General features: G+C 39.3%; 1 protein-coding gene across 13 annotated transcripts in view; it reads left to right on the top strand.

Annotated features, from left to right (window-relative positions):
* GREB1L (GREB1 like retinoic acid receptor coactivator) overlaps positions 1 to 20599 on the top strand; it is a 144599-nt gene that overhangs the window by 89169 nt on the left and 34831 nt on the right. For 7 of the 13 annotated variants that reach the window (XM_037380175.1, XM_037380176.1, XM_037380174.1 and 4 more), the window contains 9 exons: positions 933 to 1109; positions 3050 to 3187; positions 6614 to 6748; positions 8666 to 8803; positions 9160 to 9279; positions 10998 to 11135; positions 12903 to 13088; positions 19033 to 19359; positions 20213 to 20341. In XM_037380175.1, coding sequence (XP_037236072.1) covers positions 933 to 1109; positions 3050 to 3187; positions 6614 to 6748; positions 8666 to 8803; positions 9160 to 9279; positions 10998 to 11135; positions 12903 to 13088; positions 19033 to 19359; positions 20213 to 20341 — 1488 coding nt within the window. Of the gene's footprint in view, positions 1 to 932; positions 1119 to 3049; positions 3188 to 6613; positions 6749 to 8665; positions 8804 to 9159; positions 9280 to 10997; positions 11136 to 12902; positions 13089 to 19032; positions 19360 to 20212; positions 20342 to 20599 lie in introns of all 13 variants that reach the window. The other 6 variants (XM_037380183.1, XM_037380182.1, XM_037380186.1 and 3 more) reach the window with 3 other exon arrangements.

Below are 20599 nucleotides of genomic sequence, written 5' to 3'. Positions count from 1 at the left end.
GATGGGTGGCAAGTAAGCCAGTGGAATTTAATTGTTCAGCATTAGATAATAGAGGGCTTATTCAAACACAAGGATTTTAAGGCAGGCCCATTTCAGAATGTGCCCAGTGCTTTGTTCTGGGAGATGTTAGATTGGTTCCATCTATATGCAACATACCCATTAACATAGTTGAGAATGGCACTGGTAATCCAGGGTGCTTATAATCAGTCCTCAGTCTGGACCCTGCCCTCCAGACCTCAACTCAAAATTTTACCCCTGTGTGTGAAACCATGTTGGAAACATTGCAGAAAAGCAGTCTTCTGCCTTTGTTTCTAAATCTGTTACTTTTATGAGAGGTTGTAGTTTTTTTAAAAACATTCTGAAGCACTCCTAACTTTTGCCGTGAAAATCTTGACATCAAATGATTGCTTTTAAGACTTTAATAAGCTTATTTAATAAGTAAGGTCCAGCTTGGAAAGTGCTTTGTATAAGGAGTCTCAAGAGAAAAATTATTAGATATTAAGGTTAATTTTAGTCACATGAAATTGCTATTATAAATTACTCACTGTTTTTAGAGAGATGCATGCAGCTTGGAACTCAAGTTTTTTTTATTTAGAAAAAATTGCTTATTCCCCACCCCCACCCCGCCCCATATGGAAATTACCTAATTGGGCATCTAGCTCTTCCCCTGCCAAGTAGTTATTCCTCTCTGCACTGTGTAAAGTGGAAAATTAGTGGTAGGATTTTGGCATAAGTTAGTATGACCTAGAAAGATGGAAGAGTTTCAGAAAAGCGAAGACCAAAAGCTGCCTCTGTTTGGCATGAAGCTGTCTGGCTGGAGGCCTCTAGTCACTCTGAACTGGGTGCACAGGTAGGTTTAAAATGGCCTTATTCCTAGCAGATAGTACAAGTCATTTAATCTCTGTGTGTGTCGTCTTGCTTCATTCTTCCAGGATTTTCCGGGAATTGTATAGGCTGTGGAGAAAGAGGATTTCGGTACTTCACAGAATTTTCCAATCATATCAACTTGAAATTAACCACTCAGCCAAAGAAGCAGAAGCACTTAAAGTACTACCTAGTAAGAAGCTCCCAAGGTGTACTGTCAAAGGGACCCCTTATTTGTTGGAAAGGTAATAAAGGTATCCATTCACTTAGGATTTTTTTTATTGTATTACTGTGATATTGAATGAAAAATTGAAAGTTAATGTTGAAAATGTATGCTTTTAAAAGGAACTGTAGAAGATTACTTTTTTTACTGCTTGAATGAAAAATTCCCACTGATTTCACTGAAGTCTGAATTTTGGCAAAGAGGTTTGTTTAGTCTTAATAGTAACCATGCAATTGTAAATGGGTCTCCCTCCATCTCCCCATACATTCAGTGAGACCCCTAAATCTGTCTTGGGACGTGCAGCCATCTTGTTAGAAGAAATAAGGTTGTTCAGTGTGCTGATTATTTTCTGTGCCCAAAGCACAACAACTCACAGCCAGGGCTCCAGCAATGGCTTCCACTGATATTCATCTTAGCAGGTGCAATTCCATCTCTCTAATGCCTGAGGATAGCTAGCACTCCATAAGATTAAGAAAACTCAGGTCACTGATCTCAGGGAAGGAGGAGAAATCTTGCATACTCTTGCCATTTGCAGTGTGTTTTACACTTTGGCTTACCCTTGACTAGAGCAGCCTGTGCAATACTGTTACATGCTAAAGAGATCACATTTGTGACCCAAAGGCAAGGTAGCCGTGGGGTCTGGGTTTGGAAAATGCAGGTTTTTGGAGCTGGAGCCATGCAAAGACTCAAGGAGAGAGTGGTTTACCAAGCACTGTTTACTAAGCTGGTGTATATGCAGACTGCCTGTCTTCCTCAGCTGCGGTCTCACTCAGTAAAGACAGAGTTTGATCTGGTGGCTGTTGTTCCAAAGAGGAGGATGATGTGAGGAGAGGAGAAGCTCCACAGGAGGACTGACGCACATCTGAAGAGTCACATCCTCATGTGAATAACAGCATGACACCAGAAAGAGATGGTTATCACCGAGTTGTATGAGTGATTATAGTATTGTATCAGTTGGTGGTTCAAAGGGATCCTGGCTTCAGCTGCTTTTCTCAGTTACGAGCATAATTAACTACTGCTTTAGAGTGGATGTGTTTTTCAGCAGCATTTTCCACAAAAACTACAGACAGATTTAATCTGGTAGTGAAGTTTCAAATACAAAAGAGGAAACATTATTTTCTTTCGGAATCTTTTTTCTGAACCCCCTCCCTGATGCTCATGCAGTTGGGGCTGATGTGTGGTCTGGTAAATGCAGTCAGGAGTAACGGACACGTGGAAGAGGCAGGAGTGGCTTTTGGTTATATGCTGATTGCAATATGATTTCATGAGCACTCAGGAAAGTTTAGAAAATTGACAAGAATCGACCTCATGGGCACTATTTTGATAGGCTCTATCCCCATATTGCTAGCATCCATCTGGTAACCCTTCACCCTTTACTTACATTAAAGGTCTAATTAGAAGAAGAGAAATGCTTTTAAACACCCTCTTCTCTTCAAACAAAACCTAATTAAATCTTAGTTTAAAAGATTGATTAATGTGTGATTTTTAAGGTGACTTTCTCCTCCCTCAACTCGGTTTTCATCCAGACAATACACTCACAGTGCTGAGATCTTCCTGAAGGTTTTGTGGAGGCATATTAAGAATCTGGGTTTCAGCACAGTTTCTCCTTTTAAAGGGCAACATATGATGGTTTGTATAAAGGTTGTGCCACAGAAGCTGCTGAGCGTTTCCTGGTATATGTCCAGTACCTTCAGATCTCTTGGAAGCTGCAAACTGAGGGCTCTTGCCATTTTGCAGCATCTGGTCTGTATTTGCCTGGCCCTCTGAGTGGCCCCCAGGGAGGTTTTCTTAATTAGAAGACAAAGTTGACTAAACTGTGAGAGCCATATTTTCATTGAATGCTGCCATTTGCCGCTGTTTGTTGTACGTGCTGTATGTATGCTTTTAACATTTTGTCACCTTTCGCCACCGTGTTGCTGAACTTTCCTACTGGAAGGCAGGCCTTGTTAATATGTACTGTAGCTGCTTCGTTTGCAGAATGTAGAAGCAGGCAATCATCTGCTGCTAGCCTGTCTGCTAAACCAAATTCTTCGGTGTCACCGTCCACGACCCCAGAGGGTGGATCAGCTAATGGATACAAATCAGGGTTCACTCAGACAGGTAGGAGCTGAAAGTGCTATAAAGATAACCATTGGGGGTGGTAAGTTACCGCAGATATTGGTGGTTCAGAGATGCTGTAAGCAACTGGGTATTTACCTCAAGCCATGTATGGATTACAGCGGGGAGCATGCTTTTTAAAATTTGCTTTGTGAAAGATTAAGCCCTGGGTGAGGCTGAAGGTTAGCTTAGTTCTCATAAGAGCAGTCAATTAAAAGATGTTTTGATCCATTTATTTGATTCTGTGCCTCCCTGTGTGTGTTTCATTTAATTTTTTGTGGATCTCAAAAAACCTGAATTACACATTTATATGGAGGTGTTTACTTAGTATGTAGACTAGGCTATTTGTCTTGGAAAAGAAAGTAATCTCCTTTTGGGGGTAGGAGGCAGCTTTTATTTATTTGCTTCTTATTTATTCACTTATTTAAATTTTATTTCAACCAAGGGTGTACCTAGAATAGCAATTTCCCCGTTACATACAGTGCTTTTGTGTTATGTGTGCTAACATGCATCTCATAACTGTTCTAGAAAGCTATTAATGATGTACTTAAGCAAGGAGAAACTATAAAAATCAAATAGACATTGACTGCCGAAGCAGCATCTGAATTCCATTTATCTATTTATTCATTTATTGCAAATACCAAGTGCTTTTCTTTGAGCTTTTTTTTTCATTGCTTTATTACAGCTTCATCTATGCTGTTATGTTTTTGCATCTGTTTGTGCAATTTCTTGAGAAATTAAAAACAGGGGAAAACTCTTTGTTAGTTGTTGTAATTGGTTGATATGTATGTACCAGAGCATGTATTTCTTTAAAGGAGGAGTATGAAATGCTGGTATAAAACCAAGACTGTTAAAATATTTTTTCCACTTACAAAGATTGTTAAAAAGGAATAACAAACAAAAGCTGAGTATATGCATTCTTATGAAACTGATACGTTCAGACACTTTCCCCAGGTGGTCAGCCCTGTCTCTGTTTAGGAAGCTGTATGATTTAGGCTTTGGTTAAATTTAAATGAGCGTGTGGTTTAAACACGTCTACATTTCATTGCATGATCACTTGGCTTCCAAATCCTGGCATGAGAACTGTGCAGATGCATGAGAACCTACTTATTTGAAACAAGTGATCCAATATTTACACAGCTTTGTCTTCTATTGTACCTGCCAAGTTAATAGATACACCTTTTATGTACTGCTTTCTCCTTATCACTCACTGCCATTTTCAGTGTGCTTGGTGTTTCTGTGTGTCACTGTTTGTACTCAGGTCATGGTATGGTTGTCAAAACCTTTTCATCTCCTCCTGCTGTTATCTTCTGGTGAAGATAATGCCACATGCATAATATGAATCCCCTGCACCTTTTTTCAGTGGTGTAAATTCTGACGTGTCACCTATGATGGAGGTCTGACTTTTCCTCTCCTAGGCTCTGCATAGCTCTATGTACTTTGAGTTGACTTCTCAGTTGTTTTAAAACAGGACTACTTATTAGCAAGTTGCTTTCTTAAATTGTTTTCAGTTTATTGTCAACTCATACCTATTTTTTCCTTTAAAACTTGTGTAGATATTTTTGTTTTCTGCCCTCGTGAGCAGTTCAGCCTCCAAGTTCTGGAAGATACCTGTAGGTAGACAGTTATGGGCACACACAGACTACTGCGATGAAACGGTAATTTTGTGATAGAAATTACAACACAAAAGAATTTTGAAATACCACAGTTACAGTGATAGTATGGCATAGCCATGACATTGCAGCCAGGTGCCAGGTCCCCCTTTCAGAACAGTGTGGGAAAATGCAGCTCTGTTGCAAAGAAGTGACTGGTAATGAAAAATAGCTGAAACCTTGAACAGTATAAAAGGTCCAGTTTTAGGCAGACACACGAGAGGGAGAACTTCCATTCAGGTGTGAAGAGGGTATTAAGCAATGACAAACAGGGTTTTACGACGGAAAAATTAACAATTGGGTACCAGCATGATGTTTAAACATATATGAGCCACATCTGCATCCATAGATAATTTTCAAGAAAATTTATTAGAACTAGAGAGAGGAAAAAAAAACAAAACCACCAAAGCTTCTGGACAGTTTACTCTGAGGAAAGCTTTAACACTATATATTTGCTAATCGTATTTAATGAGACACCAGCATTTTCCTCCAAAACCTATTGGCGATAGACCAAAATAGATCTTCCAAAGGTCTATTTTGTTAGCCATTCAGCATGTTTTCTGTGAATGTGGACAAGATTTTCTGGTGGAGCAGCAGCAACAACAGAGGCTTCTGTGTTCAATCCCCATGTCAGTTACTCTGTCTGGTAAAGCAAACTCTCCTTCCCGCTCTCATTTGCCAAATGGTGTGTGGCCTAAGGGTGAATATATTTGGCAGATCAAGTTGGTCTTTGCCTTCTGTTTTCTTTATATGGCTGTTTGCTAGGACATCTGTAGGTGAACTTAGCCTACTTTGCCTACTTGTTGCAAACTGCTTTCTGGACAGATGCTGAGTTAATGATCTTTCACTCTGGTTATAAGAATTTGGGTTTGTCAGTGTATCAGTATCCAAATGTTGAATTTTTCATGAAGCATTTTTTTTCAGATATTAAAGTAGGGACCTACTAGCTGAGAGGTTTGAAATCAGTTCCAATTTATGGTTTTGTACCAGGCAAGTATTAGAATTTTTTTGGTTTTCAGTTTATCCATCTATAAAAGAAGGTTTATATGTTTAGCCTTGGTGAAGTGCTCTACGGAGTTGTGGTTTGTTAGTTCATACAAAGAGTTTGGGCTCTGATACCTTTCATTTCTTACCCAGACTTATAAATGGACATACACTTTTCATAGCCTTATAGAAAGTAATGCTGTAAGAAGGTTATGATACTTTTTTTTTTTTCTGCCCTAAGTGAAGCTCAGCTGTGTCTGGAAGAGGTTCAATAACCTGTTCTTGAAAATCTCAGGTGATGGAGATTCCACAGCCTTTTAAGGCCACTTACTCCCATGTTTATGCCCTATGCGTTCTGGGGGCAAATCACATAAGCTCTTTGCCTTAGCTTTCTCATCTGTAACACGGGAAATTGTGTTTACTTGCCTATCCCACAGAGGTATTTTGAGGAGCAATAAGATAGCCCTTTCTACAGTTAAAATATTTTTTGACTTTATGTGAATGCAGAATACTGTATTTATGTGAATGCAAATTACTGTGGAAGAGACCAGCCATGGATTCAGTAGACTTTAAGATTCTATAGAAACACCCACTTAAGTGTTTGTTACAACTCCTAAAAGATATTGTTACATGATGGTTTCTCAGAAGTATAAAAAAAAATATTTGCATTATATGCAGACATGAGTTTAGATAAATGTGTATGACTGTTCATATGTATATAGTATAAATTATATAGGCACGTGTATATACATTTTTTTAAACCATTACTTAATTAAACAACTCCTTTTCTCAGATTCTTCAGTATTCAGTCCAGCAAAATCATCTTCTGCTGTTAACTTAAGTGGAACTCAAGACCCATCCCGGAACAAGAACATTGTGAAACCTCTGGCTCTGTCAGTACAGCTTGTAGGAAAGTCATTTGCCACAGGTACAACTTTGCTTTCCAGGATAGCTGAGAGCCAAGTGAATTATCAGCTTAACAGCCAAGAAATAAGGGAGTCGTCTTTTTGGTGGAAAAAGGACAGGAAAATATTCATTAGCATTCTCCAGAACTCTCATATTCTTGCAGTCCTCTGCACAGAAATTTTCCATAGCTATTTACTGATCCCGAACTGAGCCACACCTTGGCCTTCAGATTTGACATTCTGGTAAAAGTTCATGTCATATTCCTCTTTGCACTTCCTAAGATAGTTAGGACAGCATAAAAGTCACCTCCTGATAGCACACTGATTCTTGCCTCAGTAACTGAGAGCTGTGTGGTGTTCTGCATTTGGAACAGGTATAGTTCCTCCACATATATTTATTGGAATGTAGGTCTCATTTAAAGGAGTTTTAATACCTATGCTGTTTTAATTACTTATTTCTGTTTTGTGTGTTTAATGAGTTAGAACCTCAACTGTGACATCGAAATCCCTCACTGATAGTCTTTTGTGATATTCTAATTTTTTATTACTTCAGCTGGTTAGTACTTTAAGCATTGAAAAAAATAATCACACTTATTACAGGGAAGTATGCCTGAATAAGAAAAAATATAAATTTAATTGGTTTATTCACGAGCATTACATTTTATACATGATGTGTTATATCTGCTATTTCATACAATATATATTGTTATTGTGCATAATATTATGTTGTATCTAATGAATCATTAATAGTTCTTTGTGTAAAATACCCTTCTCCTCTCCATATTTGTGTAAGAGAACTTATCTTGCACTGAAATTCCTTCCCACCATTTCAATGACTTCTCTAACTGACCCACATCTACTATATCTGTGCACATCAAATTGTTGACTCTGAGTACAAATGAGGTACGATGGCCAGGTTATGTTGCTCAACTTCTGCTAATTGGCAACCTGAGAACCTTGTGCCTGAATTTATTTGGATGACTGCAGCTGACGAGTTCCATGTTGCATTTTTTAAAGCCAAATACCCACATCTCAAATGCTTTCTGTTGCAGCTGACCTCAGCAAGCTACTGCACCATCTCCTGCTGTTGCTCCTGCAATATGTTCCTGGGAGCTCAGTCCTTGTGGAACTGGCAGATAACAGCAAGAGGCTGTTAGTTCCCATTGGGCTCCATGTCTGCTCTGTGCAGTTTGTGCCTTTTGGGTTTTGGGGTTGTTTTTTTCCCCTGAAATAATTAGGCTCTGAAAAAGAAAAAGGAGGAGCTCAGAAGCGTATGGATAACTTCTTGTGATCCTCCATTGTTGTTGCTTCATTTTGTGATCTCAATACAGTGGGTCCTGCCAGTGTGCCAGGCTTCCTGGGACTGAAGGGTCGTCTCAGGCAGACGTAGCAAAATTAGGCATGGTTTGCCTCAGTAATATTTAGATCATGTATACTTTATAGCAAACTGCCCTGTCTTCCCTGCCCAGTCTCCTTTGCTAAGGCTTTAGATGAGAGCTCTATAGTGAATTACTGTGTATGACACATGGATGACCTGAGGGGGAAAATATACATATGCACCAAAGTTGCTTAGAAATCTTTACAAACTGAATTAATGTGCATTTTTAAAAAAATCTTCATTGTAAAAAAAAAAAAAGTGTCACAAACTTCCCAATAATTTTTTTGGCGTGTGTAATTTTCTGTTTTAATTTGGTGGGGTTTGTTTTGGATTTTCTCTTCCACCTATCCTTCCCACTCTGAAATCTGGAGACCCCATTTCAAGGTTGGGATTTTGCAGCCTGTGCCCAAATTATTCTCTGCCAAGTAGATCTCATGCTTTCCCTGGAGTATGTCCGTGTCACTAAACTTGCCCTGTTCTTTTGTGTCTACATGTGGCTGTATTATTTTGCTTGTTTGTTTTCAAGATTGTCTCAAGCCACACTGTATTTTATTATACGTAGCTCCTCTTTCACTGCGTGCCACTGATGTTGCTAATGGAAATGCTAATGGAGGAAGAAATAATGCATTGAGTTCTACAGTCTCTCGGCCAATGCCTCACTTAACATCTCCAAGTCCTGGCTGTGCAGCTGGAGACCAAGGTAAAGAAAACCCCTCTGTTCTTTTATTTTAAGCTGCACTGGCTGTTGAGCCTGAAATTCGTTATTTTGTTCTTCTTCCCATCATAGCAGTTTCTACAATTCAGTCTTTGCAGATCCGTTTGGGTTTTGGCGTGACCATTAATGATAATGCTGTGCTTCTACTTAAAATAGTAAATACTTAACACAGGTAAAAACATTTTTCACATCATAGTCTGGCTTCATGTAAATCTAGGTGGAAACCTGTGGTGCTCTGTGGCATGATACCAGCTCAACACCAATGTGAAATGGAAATATGGGCTGGAATCCGGTCATTCAGGAGGATGTGGTTTAGAATTAGTTTTTGCTTTCGTCCTCAGCATCAATGTCCAGTTCCGGACCACCAAAGAAACGTCACCGGGGATGGCCTTCTGGGTCCACAGTCCCTCCTCCTGGTTTAGTGGTACCTGTTCCTACAGTTCGGCCTTCGGCAAGAACAGGTAAACCTTTGATAATACAGAGTCGTTATTTGTAAAAATCTGTACTCAGCCAGACCAGTAGCCCTGTGCTGCTTCTCTTAAGTGTTGCACGGATAACTGAGCTTGTTGAAGTAGTTAGGGACACCATGAAGAGTTTTTCAGATGCCCCAGAAAAGCATACGTGATTGCCTGGTCCTTGTTACCATAATCTAAGATGGGGCACAGGGAAGGTGAAAGCAAGCAAGGAAAGAAAGATGCAAATAATATTAACAAAAAGCCAAAGCTATTTAAGTCCCCCAAATAGAACTCGGTTCTCAAATTGTGTAGGTGTATGGATATATGAAAATACTTCAAGGATTTTGATTAGCCTTCACCTTTAATGTTGTGTCTCAGTCTGCCATCGCATGCTACAGAAACCCGTGCACTCCACTCCTGCACAGGAAAAATGGCTTTATATACTTTTGTCCCCTAACAAAGAGCACTGATGTCCACTGAGGTCATCACCATAAAAGTATAAATGTTTGTGAGACCAAATGTTTGCGTGGAAAAACTGTAGGAGGGATATGTGACATCACAGTATGAAATAGGATTAATTATGAGTATGTGTGAATACCTCTTTATACATAACATATAGGTACCTCTTTATACACAACTATTAATAAAACTGTTCACTATTTGAGCATTTTAAGTTGTAGGTTTCAGCATACTTTGTAAAGGGGAATAAACAATTACTTATTCCTGTCTTGGTAGAGTAAGAGAATAAACATACAAAGAAGAAAAAAAGCCATTTGTCAACATGCACGATTTATTTTTAACTCTGCTTTGGAGGGCTTGGTTTTAAGATACTTTGGAATTACTTTTCAGAGAGATTCATCATAGGAAGAAGGGTTACATGGTAGCATAGGCCTGCCTATTTGAGCACCTCAAATCAATCACAACTTTTGTAGGTTTCTAGCTTCAGAGACCTGCTGAAGATATGTGATACGAGGCAATCTCCCCCTTCGTGTTGTCTCCAGCAATCTACTGCCTCCACCATGTACTCCATTTTCCACAAGTAGTTTGTAGTATTTTTTTCCTGCTGAATAAACAGTTTCTACTGCTAAAACAAATGCATTCATTTATGCTGCCTTTGATGCTTTTCTGTCGATGGCAGTTTGAAAAATCTGTTACAAACCACCAAATGAAGCTTGAGAAACTTCTGAAGCAGACCTCACACTGAAACCTCATTACAGATTAGAAAAATCTTGTTCTTGGTTTCTTTTTACTTGTGAATGCTGCTGCTGCTCTTTCATGAGTAAAGCTCAATTTTTATCCTTGTAGCAACTATCTAAGGACAGCTTTGAGATTTTGGCTTGTTTTTATTCTCTACATGTATTCTAGGTCAGAAGTCAGAGCAGTCTCTTCCCTTTGAGAGGCAGTATGGAGAGGTAGCCTCCATCTTAGAGGTGGCCTTTTGGCTTAGTACTTGGCTTTGTTTAAAGATGCATATTCAAACCTGTGTTTTCCTCTCTCATTCCCACCAACAATACAGTGGTCAGAAAAAGTTTTTTTTGGGGGGTGGGGCTACAGGAGGTTATAGGCTCTTAATTTAAATTACTTAAAACTAGCAGGAAATGCAGAGATCTTTTGAATTTTATTACAGTTAGTGATCTGCAGTAATTTTTTTTTATTTGTTCATACGGCCAAATCACAGTATGAGCCTTTCAGTAATGGAAGCTTCTCTTTTCTTTACTTTATAGAGCCTCTTTTGTCAGTCCCAGTTCCTCAATCCATGTTAACTGGAATTTTACAGCCTCAACCCATCCCAGCAGGGGAGACTGTAATAGTTCCTGAAAACCTGCTGAATAACTCGGGAGTCAGACCAGTGATTCTGATAGGTAAGTCTTACACTGGGAAATCAAATGCATGTGTTTTGAACAAACACAGGCTCCCCTAGGAGAGAGTTTTTTGATTTCTTTCTGTTGGTTCTGGCATTCAGTACAATATGAAGGCAGTTTGTCATGGATAGTTTCCTTTAGTTGCTCAACACGTAAAATTGGAAGTTAGGCGATTTCTTGAGGACCCGATGTGCAAACGGATCACAACTAGGTCATATTCGTACAAAACCTCTGACCAAATTGAAGTTTTGTACAAATAAGATTTTTTCTTTAAATCCAAGAACAGAAATATTTCCATGTAATGAAAATAGCTTTTCAGTGTAAACAAGAAACAAGCAAATACTTCCTGCAGCATTTCAAGTCCAGATCTTGAAGCCCAGGGATTCTGCATGAGAACCAGAAAATCTATTTGAACTGATTAATCGGAAGTAAATCATACTTGCTTTTTGTCTTTTATAGTCCATACTTCTGCTAAGCAACTGAGATAACAGATCAGGCTTTTAAAATCCTTTAGCTGTATGAAGGACACGGTTAACCTTTGGAAGGACATGACTTTTATTTTAAAAAGTATGATTCATAATGTGAATATCCTTTTCAATCTGAGCTATTTGGGCATACTATATAACAAAAGATGTGTCACCTAGGACTGCCAAAATTTTGATGAGCAATTTTTTGATTCTTTTCTTAGCCCAGCATAGTACAGGTGATTGTATAAAGTAGCGTCAATGTTAAAAGAACATGCTTTTCAATACAATCCATGGAATAATTTGTCATTCCTGAAGAAATGGAGTAGTTCTCAAAGTCCTCACTTGCACAGATAATCCTAATACGCAAAGTTCCCAGAGAATTAACAGGGCCATCTACACTAGTAAATCTGTCAAGGATAGGGTTACGCTTTTGGTTTCTTTTGCTTAATGTTGTTTTCTGGAAGTCTATTCTAAAGCTTTAGCATGGTACTCTTCACAGTTTTCAGAGAAACACTTCTTTATTAAAGATGAGGGTGCCTATGGTCATCAGCTTAAGTGCAAATTGAATGCAGCCCTTAGGCTCTTGGAGCCAGTGAAGTCCTCAGTTAGGCTAAATGTTAGTGGCCCTGAGAAACAGCCTCCTATTAATAGTACAGAACCAGATGTACCCAAATGGATGGGTTTGGCAAAATCTATGTGGAATTTTTTTAAAAATGGAAACATTCTCAAGGAAAAGAGGAGTTAGCCTGTGGTCATGTGCTTTACCTTACAGAACAACACGTTTGTTTAGTTGTTGATGTTTATTTAACCTCTTCATGAAAACAGAATGGAAATGTGGCAAAAAAGTTACATCAATCACAGCAGTACCACAGTGGCTAAATCAATGCTAACGTGACTTATGCTGCTTTTATAATGTTAAGATCAATGTACTTTTACTTCCATTGATTTTTCTTTTTGTACACTGTATAATGGAGAATCTGTATTTAAAGGTCAGGGGGAAGACCCAGATAGATAATATCCTCATCTGTATTTGGGTAGCAATGATTATTATCCTGCTGGTATGCAGTTATTGTTAGTTTTTGCAGATCTAAGTGATCATTTGTTGTAAAATACAGCAAAGGATCACTATCCCATCTCATTTATTTTGTAAGCAATTATAAAGCCAAGAATAGTCACTGATGAAGTATCTTTTGCAAGATAACATCAAGGAGAAATTTGGAAATGTAAACTTTGTGCAAGATTTCATGTAGTGCAATATTTTGTGAATTGCTGGGGTTTTTTTTTCTTTCTTTTATCAAAGGTTATGGCACTTTACCTTATTTCTATGGAAATGTTGGTGATATTGTTGTAAGTCCCTTGCTGGTGAATTGCTACAAGATTCCACAGCTGGAAAACAAGGATTTGGATCTCTTGGGTTTGACGAGCAGTCAGCTGCTAAGTGTGGAGAATATGATACTTTTAACTATTCAGTATCTTGTCCAACTAGGTAAGCAATTTGTCATAATCATTTTCTCCTTACGTCTGTTCCACAGCCAATCTTCTGTTTTTGTGCCTGGAAGAGGAAAGTGGCTCCATCTAGTGTGTGTGACTTTGCTACTTTGTTCATCAGACAAGAAGTGAAGTGAATTTAAAGGCCATACTGCTTTTGCTCTCCATATGGGGATTGACCAGGTCACCTTTGTGAAATGGATTTGCAATGCAGATAACTCATTTGCTTAGGGTATCAAACCATCAGTTATCACAGCTCTTTCTAAGGACACTCAGTCTGTTTTATTCAGTTTTGTAACAAATGCTGGCAGATGTGTGATGGTCATCATTGTTTTGGTGACAGCACCGTTTACATGAAAACCACATTTGTTATTCAGACTAAGGCAAGTGATTCAGTGAGTATCTCATTCTTGTCAATGTTTCTGGAATGGACTCTTTGCAAGTTTGAGAGCAAACTGGCAAACCACGTTTTCTTTCTCTTATTGCAGGTCCAGACATTTTTCCCTACCTTAGAGTAAAAAGCAGTAGTGTTAACAGTAAGGTTTTGGAAGTTAGACAATAATACAGGATAGTGTTGAGAGACTTCTCACAGCAGTCTCAGTCTTCTGTATTTGAAAAGATGCTGCTTATCATAGAGGAGTGAAATGACTTTTGTGAAGAGCACATTGCTTTTCCTGTATTGGGTTTCCTCTAGGGCATCTGTAATAATGATATGAAATGTGCAAATGTTTCTAACTGGTGATAACCCTATTATGTGGGGACCAAATGTGCTCTGTGCAGATTTCACCCATGGGTTCATATGCTTTACTCTTCTCCCTTGATGTTACAGACAGGAAGGAGGCCATCTTCTGCATTGTAATACTCTCCAAGTGGCCTGTTTGCTTTATTTTAACATTCCCTGCCTCAATAGTCCATTGGATGCCATGTTAGAACTGACAGAGGGTTTCTTTATTTTTCACAGGTTGAATGTTTCCTGTTGCCCTTCTCTCAGTGGGCTTACATTTATTTGAGGTTTTAATCTAAATTGAAAAGTTTATGGTCTGTATATTAAAACCAGCTGCTTCACACAGTGCTGGATTGGCAGAGGTAGTTTGCATATTTCCTTCAGAGAAACATGTAACCTTCTGATACAGCATTTCCAATAAAAAATAAAATATTTATTGAAACCTATCAAGTCAGTGAATCACACTCCATAAGCAAATCCAACCTTAGACAGATGCAGCAAGTCAATACATGCTGCAGACTAGAGGAGGCTTCATGTAAATCTTGTGGAGCTGAGTTGACCTGCACCTAATAAGCACTATATCTTCTGCATAAAGCAGTTCCCAATATTAGAGGTGTTTAGTTTGGCTCTTGTTCTCGCTGTGCAATACTGAATAGTTTTCGTTTTGGCTTTATATGGAGATGGGTGCCAGCACCGTAAGATGAAAAAGCTTAATGAGGAGAAAAATAAAAACATTCTGCAGAGCATGGGGATCAAAACATGTCGCTCGTTTGAATATTGTTGCAAACAAAACTGTTGGGATTGTGACAGTTGCACTGAACTGTAGCCTTTATCCCATTTTGTAAAATCAAAGCAGATCAAAGATGATCGGAGGGCAGCCAGCTTCAAAAGTATTTGACGAGGAGAAGAGAAAAATACACACATAGATTTAACAGTTTATTCATGTCAGCCTCTTTATCTAATGAGAAAGTAGGACTAAAATGTTATTCTTTTTTATGGAGTATATTGTGAAAGAGTGAGATAAAGGCAAAGATAAAACAGCAGAGAGAAGATGAAATAGATACTGAGTGGCCTAATTTTTTCAGATCTCAGTACTTGTACAAAATATGTTTGCAGATAACTGTGATCACAGATCTTAAGAATATTATTTATGAAAGTGCTCCTTTTTTGAAAAAAGATCTTAGAATTCCTTTCAGTTTCTCTAAGATTATGAAAACATTAATAATTATAGAATAATGCTGTTGTGTTTTCAGAAATCAGCTGAACAATCTCACAATGGTATTAGAAATCAAAGCAAACAAAATAAGTGCATTTCTGATTATTTCATTTTAAATATGCTTTGAAGACTATACACAGTTAAAGCTGTGATGGCGAGTCATAGCAGTGCTGTAAATAAATTCCACTGACTGTGATAAAGGAATAAATAACAATAGATCAAGAGGTGCATTTGATTTCAGTGGTTTTTTTACAGTCTATCTCCTGTACTCATTCAGATTTCATATTTGTTATCCTTGTCAGCATTCATACTGAAGTTTTCTCAAGCTTTGTTTTTGTACTTCAGAGTGCCCCTATTTGCAGTATGGTTACATCCTATCATTTGTAATTATCTGCTTTTTATTGTTGCGCTACTGTTTCTGCAAACACAATCTCATCCTATGAAGTACTAAGGTCTGTGTTTTGGTCTTTCAGCTGGAGGAGATTTCTGGCCATTCTGTTAACTACCTGTTTGGAATAACAAAATCATTCTCCCTTCTCTCTTGTGCTACATTCGAATCATGCATATGCCATGACACCCAGAGGTGTTTTGTAGCTTCAGTATCTAAATGCATATCCAGATTCAAGGTGGGAACATGCCGCTGTCTTCAGTGGAAGGGCTATTCAATCAAAGCAAGAGGTTATTCCAGCAATTCTCCTGGTCTTAGATGGTCAGAGGAGTAGTTTTCTGTGGGATGCATTGTGAAGTGTCTATCCAGAAATGGATGGCATTTGAATATGTTATTTTAAACTTGTTTAAACATACTTGTTTATGTCGGAAAAGACCTTTAGGATTATTGAGTCCAACCATAAACCTAACACTGCCAAGTCTACTGCTAAACCATGTCCCTAAGTGCCACATTTACACATCTTTTAAATACCTTCAGGGATAGTGATCCCCCACCTTCCTGGGCAGCCTGTTCCAATGCATGGCCACCATTTTGGTGAAGAAATTTTTCCTAATATTCAATCTAAACCTCCCCTGGCACAACTTAAGGCCATTTCTTCTTGTTCTGTCACTTTTTACTTAGGAAAAGAGACTGATGCCTACCTGCCCACAGCCTCCTGTCAGGGAGTCGTAGAGAGCAATAAAGTCCCCCCTAAGTCTCCTCGTCCCCAGGCTGAACAACCCCAGTTCCCTCAGCCGCTCCTTGTAAGACTTGTGCTCCAGACCCTTCACCAGCCCCGTTGCCCGTCTCTGGACACGCTCCAGCACCTCAATGTCCCTCTCGTAGTGAGGGGCCCCAAACCGAACCCAGCATTCGAGGTGCGGCATAACCAATGCCAAGCACAGGGGGACAATCACCCTTGTCCTGCTGGCCACACTGTCTCTAATACAAGCCAGGACGCTGATGGCCACCTTGGCCCCCTGGGCACACTGCTGGCTCATGTCCAGCTGGCTGGTGACCAGCACCCCCAGGCCCTTTCCCACCAGGCGCTTCCCAGCCGCTCTGCCCCAGCCTGTAACGCTGCATGGGGCTGGTGTGACCCAGGGGCAGGGCCCGGCACTGGGCCTGGCTGCACCTCAAACAGTTGGCCTTGTCCCATCGGTCCAGCCTGTCCAGACCCCTCTGCAGAGCCTGCCTGCCCTCCGGCAGGTCAACCCTCCCCCACAACTTGGTGTCACCTGCAAACTTACTGAGGGGGCACTCGATCCCCTTGTCCGGATCATCGATAAAGATACTAAACAGCACTGGCCCCAGCACTGAGCCCTGGGGAACACCACTTGTGACCAGTCCCCGGCTGGATGTGACTCCATTCACCACCAGCTGGGCTCGGCCAGCCAGCCGGCTTTTAACCCAGCACAGAGTACACCTGCCCAAGCCATGGGCACCCAGTTTCTCCAGGAGGATGCTGTGGGAGATGGTGTCAAGGGCTTTACTAAGGTCCAGGGAGACACATCCACAGCCTTTCCCTCATCCGCTAGGTGGGTCATCTTGTCATAGAAGGAGATCAGGTTCATCAAGCAGGACCTGCCTTTCATAACCCCACGCTGGCTGGGCCTGATCCCCCAGTTGTCCTGTATGTGCAGCATGATGGTGCTCAAGATGACCTGCTCCATAACCTGCCCTGGCACCAAGGTCACTGTAGGTGCTTTTGGAAGCACAACTATTTTAATAAGGCCTTTTTCAGATATTAATATATTATGGTATTATTTGTTTTGCGATTTTATTTTCTGAAATAAAGATGAGCCTTTGCGTACTCATTTCTGTGGAGAAGCTTCCAAATATTCCCTTTTAACCTTGACAGGTTCCTTTATATGTACTTATGAAACTGTTCATAATCAAAATAATTATCTATAATTTTGTCTTCCATCTCATCTGATATTAGTTCCACTATTTGTCTGGACAGATGTGAAGACAGACTGTCATGAGCCAAATGTAGTGTTAAACACTTCACTAATTTCAAAATATGTTCTTTTCGGTGCCTCTCTGATAACTACTTTTTAATGTTTTTCTTTTATAAATCATCTGAATGAAATTTTGTGTGTTCTCACACAGAAATCTTTCCATTTGAAAAATTATTTTCATTTTCTTGGATTCACGATGATCCGTGTGTCTGGAGCCTGTCTTTTAAGTACCTCCCTTAATCAGCTTGCTTTTATATCTTTCACTGTATAACATCTTTTTTGTTGTGGTTGATGTGTTGCACATATACTTCATTTATGCAGAGGAAGATTTATTTCTCTGTCAATAAATGTCTATTTTTTTTGTGTTTCAAGATCTTCAAAGACCTAGAATGTGTGATGCTTTCTTAGAAAAGAAAATATATTTCCAAAAGAGAGAATTATTCCCATGCTGTGTTAAATTAGACTCATCAGAACTTTTCAGCTTGCATAAAAAATTAAAACAGCCTTGCATTTACAAGGCTATAGCTGTCCTACCATACTATGGCAATTGGGTGGTGACATTCTCATGTTATTTCTCAGAAAGGCAAAATGACAACAGGTGGCAGTTTTTACAGATTACGTACCATCTGTTATTTGGCCAGTCCCTGCCCTGCTTCTAATACAACCTTTCTGTTCCCTTTTTTTCACTGCTCTTGTTGCTTGTTGTCTTTGGTTCTAAAGGAAAACACAAAACCAAACCCAGCATTTCACATATCTCTGGTATTTAAGTCCCCCCCTTTTTGTCATAGAAAAGCAAGCTGCTGAAGCGTGAAGCCATCTCCTTTGGCACTGACATGAGATCTTGGCAATTTAAGTTATGGTTGCTTTTTACTCTGCATTCGTAAATATTTTTTATCTGTTCCTGAGTATCTTTGACAATGAGACAAATCTTACTGAGAAAAATGTTAATTGAAGCTGAGTTGGGGGACTGATGCTAAGATGATAACTTACATTTCCGTTTTTCAATTCAAGTTCACAATACTTCAAATTCAAAGTTTACAGATGTAAAGTTGCATATACCTCTTTATGTTAGAAGTTTGAAGATTTGCTAAATTAACTAAAGTAAAGAAGAGGTTAAACATGTTTATTTACATCAATGCTTAGTTTACTAGTATGCATGATGAGAAAAAGCAAACAAAAAACACTTAGGCTTTGTCATGCTGCGATTAGTGCTGTGAGGATAAGTGTTTGGATTTTCTTCTGTAAAAAATATGGAGGCTACATGATTAATCCTTCTGTTCCAGGCAAAATGCACATATTTTCCCACTCCCTTGTTTGTCCCACTGGTTTGTGAAGGTAGAAAAACCAGGAGTGAGATGGAATACCTCATTGTTTAAAAAAAAAAAAAAAAGTCAACAAAAAAAAGAGGTGGGGAGATGGTGGGCAAGGGAGGATTCTAGATGAAAAACCAAGAATAAGCGATGTGGGTAGATACCCACTGAGTAGAGAGTGGGTTTTGTAAATATAAAAAATATGGTGGAGAAGCTTGTCAGATCAAGACAGACGTGATTATTCCTGGTTCAATAACATTTTGATAAGAGATACTGTTCTTTTGTTTGTTTGTTTTCAATGTAGGTCCTGACCAGATACCTCTGAGGGAAGAATTTGAGCAGATCATGTTGAAAGCTATGCAGGAGTTCACTCTGAGAGAGCGATCCTTGCAAATGAGTGCACAGTGTGTCTCTGTGTCACCAGGTCAACTCCCATGGCTTGCTAGGTTAATCGCTAGTGTGTCCCGGGACCTTGTGCATGTGGTCGTTACCCAGAATTCACTGGCAGAGGGCATCTCAGAGACCTTGAGGTCTCTCAATGAAATGAAACATCAGCAAAAGCTACCAGATTATGTCGTTGCCATTTGTACATCAAAGATAAGAGGAAATGAATTCTGTGTAGTAGTCCTAGGTGAGTAATTTGCAGTATGCTTCAAATACCAGCGCAGTTTTGTTGAATTAATTTTCTTGAGTCATTCCAGCTTTTTAAACCCCTCTTCTTTTTATTCTCCTTTGTATTGTTACGCTGCAATGTCAGTTTGCTATTCTTCCATCAAGACTTGGAGTACTGATGTCCGTGAGGATCTAGAAAAATAGCTGCCTGCTAGTCATTACTACTCTTTGGGCAGCCTGAGACTTTATTGTTTGTGTGGCTACCTTAGAAAATATCTTGAAGTGAGCCAACGACAAAATATTCAGTTTGTCTTTCTGTTTTGTGTAACAGCTGTGCTATTTCACATGGCAATATTGGATTGACCACAGTCTTCTGCAGACCACTGTAAAACAGAATGTGCTTTGTATTGTTTTTACGATGCTGATTTTGAAATTCCACATTAGTGACTGGTTGTGATGTCTGTGCATGAGTGTGTCTGGGTCAAAGTGAATTTTGACTGGTCGTCTTTCCATTGTAGGCAGATAAATCAATGAAGTCAATTTTTAACTCTTTTTCACACTAGGGATAATTACTTTTCATATTTACCCAGAATCATCCATTCCATCTAAGGTACAAATACTTATTTTGCATATCATTTGTCACCCAAGTGTGCAAAACTATGGGCAACAGCTTGCAAAGAACGTGCTAAACCGATATAACCAATTCTCCCATCACTAGCAAAACAGACTTGAGACTGCTTTTCCAGTCTACTGGATAAAGGCAGGGGAGATCCATGACAAGATTAGCATACCCCACGTCTAGTATGAAAAGATTGTGTTGATAGTACACTGTATTAAAGATTGCTCTTGCTTTTTCCTCCCCTCTTCTCCAGGTCAATATCAATCTAGGGCACTTGCAGAAAGCATGCTTACCACCAGTGAATTTTTGAAAGAAATCAGTTACGAGCTCATCACAGGGAAAGTTAGTTTCCTGGCATCGCATTTCAAAAATACTTCTTTAGGTGAGTGATCCTAAGAAACAGAAGTTCTAGCCAAGACAGAAATTTCTTTAGGGTCGATGTGTCTCCTGTTCAGCAGTTAAAGAGCATATGAATATAGGTCTGCCCTCTCCACTGAGAGGCATTCTTTCCTTCTCTCCATTCACTGTGTGTAAAGGAGTTCTCATCTCCTTCACCTGTGCAGTGCGAGTTACCCTGTGGCAAAACATTTCTAGCACTATTTTGTACTGTGCTGATGTAATGTTTTGTACTGTGTTGATG

This window comes from Falco rusticolus, chromosome 3 (assembly GCF_015220075.1).
Source record: "Falco rusticolus isolate bFalRus1 chromosome 3, bFalRus1.pri, whole genome shotgun sequence".
Classification (NCBI taxonomy): Eukaryota; Metazoa; Chordata; class Aves; order Falconiformes; family Falconidae; genus Falco; species Falco rusticolus.
Note: the sequence above shows the minus strand (reverse complement) of the source record. Positions and strands in the feature narration are given on the sequence as shown.